Genomic DNA, 9,840 nt, shown 5'->3' on the forward strand with positions numbered 1-9,840 from the left:
TATTTTTTATCTAGGTGTACAACCGTAAAATACCCCATAAGCACTTCAAGCCTGATATCGTTATTGGAATAGATACAGCAGGATATAAACACGTTTTGCATAGTTACCCTGGTTTTTACACTCATCCAGTTCAACTGCCAAATACGGAAAATAATGATCTGAAAGAGAGGGAGCTATACCACAAGCTAATTAAGACACTAGCGGCTAAAACAACTACTACAACTCAGGGGGGTGGTCCACACAAGATTCCTCTAAATCAATATGAAGGAACAACTAAGCACATTTCGATGGATAGTTCTCCTATGACACATCCAACAATCGATGTTCTTACAAAACCAATATCGAGCAAAGTTCCAGAAGTTGTACGTCCCCCACTAACAACTATCCATTACTTCATGCCTGATGGAGAAGAACAATTAATAACCTCTGACATGAATGAAATGACAACAAAGATTAAGAAAGGAAAAGAAAGTTTGGACATACCTTCAATAGAACACAATCCACATGTAGTAGTCCCAAAACCAACAAAAAAGTATCAAGAGAAAAGTACAAAACCTCCAATTTCTGATGACAGTACTGCTCATTCAGTATCAACGAAATTTGTGACCACTAAGCCTACTAAGAAATATTACAAAACAAAAATTAACAAACCAACTAAATTGACCACACCTGAGACTACTTCGAGCAAGATGATTCCAAACGGATCTCAAATAATATCTACAACTAAAAAATTGACCACATCAAAATCATTTTCCACCAAAATGACCAATAGACCGATATTAAAACCAAATACATCAAAAACCACATCGAAAACAAGTAATAAAATTGGAATGCCCTCAACCGAAACTTTCCCATCGCTAATGAAAACAACTACTACTACAACGATGTTTGCAACACAAAACATCCAATCAGCTTCGCCAGTTTCAGTTACTACATCAAGCAGTTCTGGAACATCATCATCATCAATCCTTCCCCTGACAGAAATTTACAAAACACCACCTACATCTTCCAAGTTCACAACACCAAAAATTCAATCAGCATCAACAACTGAGACTCTGGCAGAAGTTCCAAAATCAACAGCTTTAGAATTCACAGTACCATCCACAACACCACAAACATCTGCCTCCTCAAAATTAACAACTGAAACGTCTACTTCTTCAACAGTAGGAGCTTTGTCATCATCAACCAAAGTCATTATCAAAGCACCAACTTATACCACCGGAGGAGTTCCTATAGGGATGTTACCAACATCTATTTTATTGACAACAGCTATGTCATCAAAAACGACAATTGAATCAAAAACACCAGTGTCAACAACAATGTCAATTTTGTCTGGAACAACGCCTGTTTCATCAACAACTTCAGTTTCATCAACAACTCCAGTTTCATCAACAACTCTTGTTTCATCAACCACGCCAGTTTTATTAACAACGTCAGTTTCATCAACAACGTCAGTTTCATCAACGACAGTTTCATCAACAACGACAGTTTCATCAACAACGCCAGTTTCATCAACAACGCTGGTTCCATCAACAACGTCAGTTCTATCAATATCGAAGGTTTCATTAACCCCAGTATCATCAACAACTCCAGTATCATCAACAACCCCAGTATCATCAACAACCCCAGTATCATCAACAACTCCAATTATATCAACAACCCCAGTATCATCAACAACCCGAGTATCACTAACAACCCCAGTATCATTAACAACCTCAGAATCGTTAACAACCCCAGTATCATTAACAACCCCAGTATCATCAACAACTTCAGTTTCATCAACAGTTCCTTTTTTCTCAACAACTCCAGTTTCATCATCAACTCCACTTTCATCAAGAACAACAGTTTTATCGATATTTTCCAAATTACCAACTCTTCCTACAACACTTACTGAAAAATTGATATCGGAGTTCATGACAGGTTCAACTACTATTGCTGAACAAACAGAAGCTGTAAAAGATATATCTCCAAACCCGTCAGATGAGCTAGAACCATCTAGCCAAATGTCTGCACCAGGTGAAGATATTGAAACTACACCTTATCCTAATAGACTGATCACTACAACAAACCTTAATGATAACACAGATTCAAGGCAAGAACAAACCACTAAATTGAAATTTGCAGATAATACTACTGAGGACATAATGTCAGAAATCGTTAGTACAAAGCAAACAACTGAAAATTTACTTGAATCTATCACAATGAGTGAAGAATTTCTTGAAGTTACAGAGGGAATGATGAGATCCACCACACTGAAACCAGACGAATCAATAGAGAATACATTCAATATGGAATTTCCCATTACAACTAAAACCAGTGATACATCATCAATAGCTGAAACTACCATGATAATTGGAGATATTCTTACTTCTACTCAAGTGACAGAAATGAAGTTAACTTCTTCCACTCATACCAATTTGGATAAATCAAGTGCAGCAACCAAACATACACCCAAAACAACTGAAAAACAGGTTGGTACCTCGGCAATACCAACTGTTTTAAATACATTTTTAATTGATGCAGAACCTATTAAAGAACCAATATATACAAAACCTGCCACGAAAGAATATGGTTTGGAAGATATATTTGGGCCTACTATAGCAACAACAAAACCAAAAAGGACCACTACCACAGAACCAATGGAGTCAGACCTTACAAAACAATTATTTGGTGAACGAATGTTAGAAAATTATAAAGTCATTTTCTCTAATTTCTACGAGCCATCAACTGCTCCCACGGTTGTTAAATATGATGAAACAACATTGAATTTTCAGCCGTTGACAAGTGAAAGTTATGAGACGTCCATAAGCTACAAGGTAAATACGAAGAAAAATACGAGTGCAACATCAACTCTAGGTATTGATAATACTTCCAGAACATCAGTTAGTAAAAATACTGAAATTATTGATGAATATCATCGGTCTAATGATAGTAATGTAAACAGTACTACAGAGTCAGAAACAAAAACAAGGCGTACCGGTACAAAGAAAGCTTTTGATGTAATAGCAATGCAGTTAGTAAACCATGCTAGGACCATTGACTACACAAGCAAATTAAACAGAACAAGTGTAGCCAAGTATAAGAGAAGGAGAACCTATAAACCAAAAATAAGAAAAACCACTAGGAAAAGAAAAAAAGAAGGAAAATCAGGAAACAAATAATAACTTTATAGAAGTTTTGTAAATATATGTTATTTTAAAACTGTATTTGTATAAATAAATAAAACTAATCTAAATTCTTGGTTGGTCTCGAAGGGAAAATATATACTTTGACATCTTTCAAACAATTTATTAGATTTTCAGGCAATCTAGTCTGGAAGTAATTTTAGGTTAATGGCATCTTCACATTCTTGTCAAAGTGCCTGATTATTATAACCATTTAGAACACCATATACTATCCATATAAAACAATCATTCTTTGAAGAACCAGTTCTTGTATGCAGTGTTTAATTTTCTAGTTTTTTTAAGTTTTTCTCAAAGAATGAAGTTTTGTTATCAAATCTGCATGAGTAAAAGACCATTTATGAATGAATAGTTCAAGTGTAACAAATTAGGTGAAATGTTCAAATATTACAAAAATATAAAAGACTTATTAGCAGACCCTTCGTGAGCATAATTGTAGTCTGGTTCGGCTTTTTCAGGTATGAACTTTCAGAAACTTTCTGTTAAAATGTCCCTTATTCACTGGTAAGTTGACAACGTGAACTAAATATTAAAAAAAAAATAGAGAGTCGGCATATTAATATTATTGATTTCAATTGAATACTCTCATTCAAACATAACCTTGGACATAAAGAATGCAAATTGAAAATTTTATTTTTGCTGTATCTTTTTTATTTGCATATTTATTGAAAATCTGTTTACAACTTTGCCATTGACTCTTTCATTGTATTATCAGAATATGGTCATATACTTTTTATGGAGGTTGTCATCAGACTTAGGGTGTCCTCAATTTAAAAACTTTCAATACGGACCTGGATTATTTCAATGTGAAGAAATGTCATCTCCTCTCACTTCTGAGGCACTAGGTTCTATTTTTATTGCACGACAGGGCACACATTTTATTACTTTAACGAAGTGACCCTTCGGTAAAATACTTGGGAATAAACTTGAATCACAATCTTATAGCTGATAATTTTTTTGGAAGTTTAATAATCAGGGGATCAGTCCAAGATCATACCTCTTTCGTGTCAATTGAATTAGTAAAATTATTTCCTCATCAGTAAATACACATACTGCAGAACACAAAGCAATATCTTCATTCCTTTATACCACAATCAATAAGAGCGTTAATGAAGCAGACTTAGGTTAGGTTAGGTACAAAGTGAGTGGGTCTATTCGATCCTCCAGCGCAACCCGCAAGGGTTTACTGTGGCTCATACCTATTTACACTCGACCAAATAAACCCAAATTCTTAACGAAGCCGATTAGTTTGTATGGTGAGAGTACGGCCAGATGGTGAGAGTACGGCTCTGCCGATCTCTAGAAACCTCATTCAGTTCCCAGCGGGGCAGGCACAAGGTATGTGATCTGTTTCATCAATTTCCAAACACAGGCGACACACACTGTCTTCCGACAGTCCGAGTCTCTGCATATGATGATACGAATGACAGTGAACTGTACGAAGGCCTGCCAGACATCGTAGTTCATCCCTATTGTAGTCCAACAACTGTTTGGTATCAAGCTTCGAAGGGTGAATAAACGCAGTGAGCCATCCAGGTGTTCAATCTTTGTTTGTCAAAGCCTAAAGCGATGCCAATGACAGGTTCTGGTCCGATGAAGCTGCTTGCAGCACCCTCCTTTGCAAGGAAGTCAGCAGGCTCATTGCCTTCCAGGAATGGCCAGGAATCCACACCAGAGACAGTCTGTTAAGTCCTCCAATTGAGAAGAGTCGTTTTTGGCAATTTGCTACCAATTTAGACGTTGCTCGAGCCAAGAGCTTCCAACGCCGCTTGACTGTCCGAGAATATTTTTATTGGCTTGGGTATGAGGTTGTATTCTTCGAATCTCTCAAGACTTAAATTTATATATTGTTGCTTGCTAGTTCAACAGCGGTTTAATTCGGGGTGGATTATGTGGTTTATGCGAACCACACACCTCTACACACGTTTCTTATTGTTGTAGTAGTATTGTTGCATACCGACATTCTATAATTTTTTGTATTCTATTGAGGGTTTTGAACCCATAAATAAATAAACAAATAAATAAATTAACTTCTTCATTGCAGCCGGCTTGTTGTACGGCACTTTGGCTATATGTGACTGACTAATAAATTATTGTATTCTGAACAATAGTAACATTATTATGTTTATATTCGATATGTTTGTTTATTACGAAGCTGTTCGAGATTCGATACACTACTTCTACAAAAACTTGAGTGCTATAAATTCAGAGAAAAAACATAACTGGTTTGACCTAACAATAGGTTAAAATTTGTTGAAGTAGTTAATAGAACATCTGTTTTAACAACATTATTATTATGGTGTTGCCACATGTTATCTATTGACATTAGTGTTGCCAGTTCCCGAAATATGTGGGATGTGGGACTATTTAGTCCCACATCTTATAAATATGACATACCATTGTTAAAGTTTAGGATAAACAATCCCTGAAAAACGTCTGTAGATTCTTTTGGATTCAAAATAATAGTTGATACCAATGACTAATACTCGCAATGACTTTCTAAATCCTACCAACTGCTTCAATTGTATTGAATCAGATTCGAGTATTTCGAAAACTACTTGATGATACAACTTCATGAACTGAATAATTACAAATTTTGTATGTTGAACAGTTCTTGACTTTACAAAGGAACCAAAAGTCTACGTTCTTAGAGATAAACTGGTATTTATTTTATTCAAATATGTAACTCAAGACCTTCTATCCATTTCAATAAAAAAAAACATTAATATACCATATAACCACCTCCCTAAAAATATTGAAAATATTAGATCTATAGACATTTTCAAAATAACTATTGAAATATTTCTCTTAAAGGAAGTGTTCGATGATGTCCAAGAATATTTTAATGAAGATTTACCTTTCACTTTGAGATCAGTTAATAATGTTCAGTTATTGTTGGTGTGTCAATAGATGTATGTATGTATATTGTATTATTTTAAATCTCTCAAAAATTTCAAGAAACCCTCTCAAAAAGTGTATTATATTATTTTACTTTTATATTTATAAATGACTATGTCGATATATTATTATTGTATATCATGCCCGAAAGAAGGTAACGCCGGCCACCACAGGTAACCATAAACTAAACTTGACGTAGCTAAGAGCGCGGGAATGAACGATGGTTTCCCACCACTCGAAAAGCAGCAAGAATAATGCTTCCGGTTCTACAATGTTCGATTATAATATTTAAACGCTAGCGGCAGGCATATCGACAGTCAAGTGGACGTTACAGTACGGTACGCGAAGTGATCTAGTAAGGCGATAGACATTCAAATAATAGTTAAAGTTTTAGTTGAAGTGTTTTTTGTATTTAAAGTGAAATAAAGCTAAGTTTGATTATTCAGTGTAGTCAATTATTGATCAAGCCACGGGGAAAAACGTGGTGTCGGAAGTGGAATAATTGACTGAAATTTTTCTGTCTTATGGTGAAAACACTGAGTGTCGATTACGACGGACTTAAGCAAATGTTCGAGGCTTTGTAAGCGAGCCTGGCAGAGAATTAAAAACGCAGAAGAGAGGTAGCTGAACGCAAAAGAGAGGAAGACGAACGAAGAAGAAAGGAAGAACAATTACGCCCAAATGAAGAAGATGAACGACGGAGTTAGGAAGAAAAGTTACACAGAAATGAAGATCGTGAATTACTACTAGGGATTCAGGAAAAACGGGAAAAAGACAATCAGATGTACGAATACCTTCATTCATTGGAATATTTAAAATCTTCCCAAATGAGTAAAGGAGAGGTACAGGAATTTCTTCAGGAAGAATTTGGAAAAGTGTTTCAGGAAACAAAGGAGGGATTAGAAAAAGCAGTCGATGAGAAGCTTGAGGGGGTGGAAAAGAAATTTGAAGAAGAGCTTGTGAAAAAGCTTGAAGGTTGACAAGAAGTTTTAAGAGATTTTCCGGAAACTTCGCAAATAATCACCGTACCCGAAAAGGTTTACTGTGGAAAAATGCAAATCGGAAACATCTTCCCCTTCAAGCAGTAGTTTTACCAAAACTCCAACTTTCGATGGCGAATCTTCATGGTCAATTTATCGCAGACAATTTGAGGCCGCTACGGAAAATAATAGGAGGAGGAAGCAACAGCTCTCATACTAGCACTACGAGGAAATACTTCCGAAATTCTGCAAAATATTCCAGTGAATAGGCAAAAGAATTATGAAGCAGTCGTATCAGATTTGGAGATCGGTGAGCACCTTCAACAAGTCTACCAAACTCAACTGAAGGTGAGAACTCAAGGAAAGTTTGCTGAGCTGAAGTCGAGAGGTTAGATCGACTCATGGTAGGTCTTGAAGAACTCTTAAAGATATATTTGATGAATGGAACTGCATCCAAGGCAAGAGGTGACTGGCGTTCGAGATCACCCGAACTGGAGCGACAGGATTTGGAAAAACCAAAATCAGCCTGTGGTGAGAGAAGTACATTGACTGCTGCATCCCAAGTCCCCAGGTATTCGATTTCCACGATAGGGCGTAGCAGTAACATATCAGTTGTCGACGGATTTCTGAACAGTTACCAGAGAAAGAAACTTCCAGCAGGCGTGATAAGGTAGCGGGCAGAGACTCCTTTATGGACAGCTCTGATAGGGAGATAAGCTTTCATACCTCCCGTCGCTTCGGGTCCCTCCGGGTCAAAGGGAACCCGACCGTATCCCCTGTCCAAAGATACAGACAGACAATTTGAGAAATCACCTGACCATGGTGTGTTACGGTCGTTAAGAGCCCCTGAGGGTAACACTACCTTCCTGACGAGGCAAGACATCATCGTAGCGCAGAAGGAGGATCCCGTCTTGAAAACTGTGCGAGATTTCCAAGCACGGCCAGCAGGAAAAGGGTTACTGGCTCCAATGCGACTCCATGAGCATTCTAGATGACTTACTCACTCGGAAATGAGAAAGCCCGGATGGAGCGAGAGTGCGCGAGAGGACTATTGGGACAATTGCCGTAGAGACGTGGAATAGTGGTGTAAGCGCTGTGACCAGTGCTCTTCGAGAAAGGGTCCGAAGACAAGGCAGAGAGGAAAGTTGAAGCAGTACCTCAGTGGGTGCCCTTTAGAGAGAATCGCAGTCGACATTTTGGAACCACTCCCTATGACCACATCTGGTTACAAGTACCTTATGGTTGTGATATACTAATTTTCCAAATGGCCTGAAGTGGTAGCCTTACCCAACCAAGAGGCTAAAACGGTGGCAGAAGCCCTGTTGCAGAACGTAATTGCCAGACACGGATACCCCAAAAACTACACTCGGATCAGGGCCCAACTTCGAATCGGATTTATGGAAGGAAATGATGACTCTGTTGAGAATAAAGAAGACAAAAACAACTGCTCTTCACCTACAATCCAATGGAATGGTCGAGGGGCATAATCGCACCATCAATAACTACCTCTCCATGTTTGTTTCCGAAAACCAAAGAGACTGGAATAAATTGATTCTTTTTTTTTTCTGATGGCATACAGGAGCTCCCCCAACATGACGCGACAGATTATATCACCATTCATGTCGGGAACTGAAGCCTTCGATAGATGTATTGTAAGGAAGTCCTTTCGATGAATCTCAAGGGGTACCTCTTTCAGAGTATGCGAATGATCTGAAGGAGAGGCTGGAAATTGTACACGAATTTGCCAGGTCCAAATTACAGCTTTCCAGCGACAGGATGAAGATAAGATTCGACAAAAAGACGCTGCCAGTGAGCTTCAAGGAGGGCAATGCAGTGTGGCTCTACCAACCCCAACATCGAAAAGGTATGTGTCCCAAATTGCAGAGATCATGGCAAGGAACTTACTTGGTAACCAAAAAGATAAACGATCTGGTGTTCAGAATCCAATTGTCACCCAGAAGCAAGCCTGAAGTTGTCCACGTAGAGAAGCTGATTCATTACATGGGTCGTGATGCCCCCTCTTGGAATGTTGTTCGGGGCGACAACCTCAGGGAACGAACTAGAGTTGTAGATCATGCCCGAAAGAAAGTAACGCCGGCCGCCACCGCTAACCATAAACCAAACGTGACGTAGCTAATAGCGCGGGAATGTACGATGACTCCCCGCCACTCGAGAAGCAGCGAAAATAATGCTTCCGATTTCGACGGAATTTTGGCGAAATTTCTACGATGTTCGATTACGATACTTAAATGCTAGCGACGGGCATATCGACATAGTCAAGTGGACGTTATAGTCTTGTACGCGAAGTGATCTAGTGGGGCGATAGACATTCAAATAATAGTTGAAGTGTTTGTTGTATTTAAAGTAAAATAAAGTTAAATTTGATTATTCAGTATAATCAATTATTGATCAACCCACGTAACAGTATCTTCAGACAAAAAAGTATATTTTTTATCAATTGAATTGTACTCAGAATAAAGTTTTAAATTGTGCAGAAAAAAATTCCAACTCAATCAGACCCCATTTGTGTGGGAGTTAACTTATACTCGATTATTTGAGGAATGGTCTTCTTCCTCCACCTGATTCGACCGATATGAAATCACCCACATTCAATGTCTGGAAAGTTGGAAAAAACTATAGTAAAAAATAAGGATAGTAATACAGAGTCTGTGGAAACACAGTTGATAAAATATGAAGCAGATTTGAATGAAATTTTGGAATAGTGAGTTGAATTTCATTCTGGACTTATACAATGTCATATATGATGAGAAGAATATATT

At 37.8% G+C, this 9,840-nt stretch overlaps 1 protein-coding gene across 2 annotated transcripts in view; it reads left to right on the top strand.

The window, feature by feature from the left end:
- The window catches only part of LOC111512815 (uncharacterized), a 38,124-nt gene extending 34,920 nt beyond the window's left edge, over positions 1-3,204 (top strand). For both annotated transcript variants that reach the window (XM_074177859.1, XM_074177858.1), the window contains exon 5: positions 15-3,204. In XM_074177859.1, the coding sequence (XP_074033960.1) occupies positions 15-3,161 (3,147 nt within the window). In that variant the 3' untranslated portion in view covers positions 3,162-3,204. The remainder of the gene's footprint in view (positions 1-14) is intronic.
- Positions 3,205-9,840: the final 6,636 nt, after the last annotated feature.

This window comes from Leptinotarsa decemlineata, unplaced genomic scaffold (assembly GCF_025532065.1).
Source record: "Leptinotarsa decemlineata unplaced genomic scaffold, Ldec_3_MD MMD2_tig00003308_RagTag_RagTag, whole genome shotgun sequence".
Taxonomy (NCBI): domain Eukaryota; kingdom Metazoa; phylum Arthropoda; class Insecta; order Coleoptera; family Chrysomelidae; genus Leptinotarsa; species Leptinotarsa decemlineata.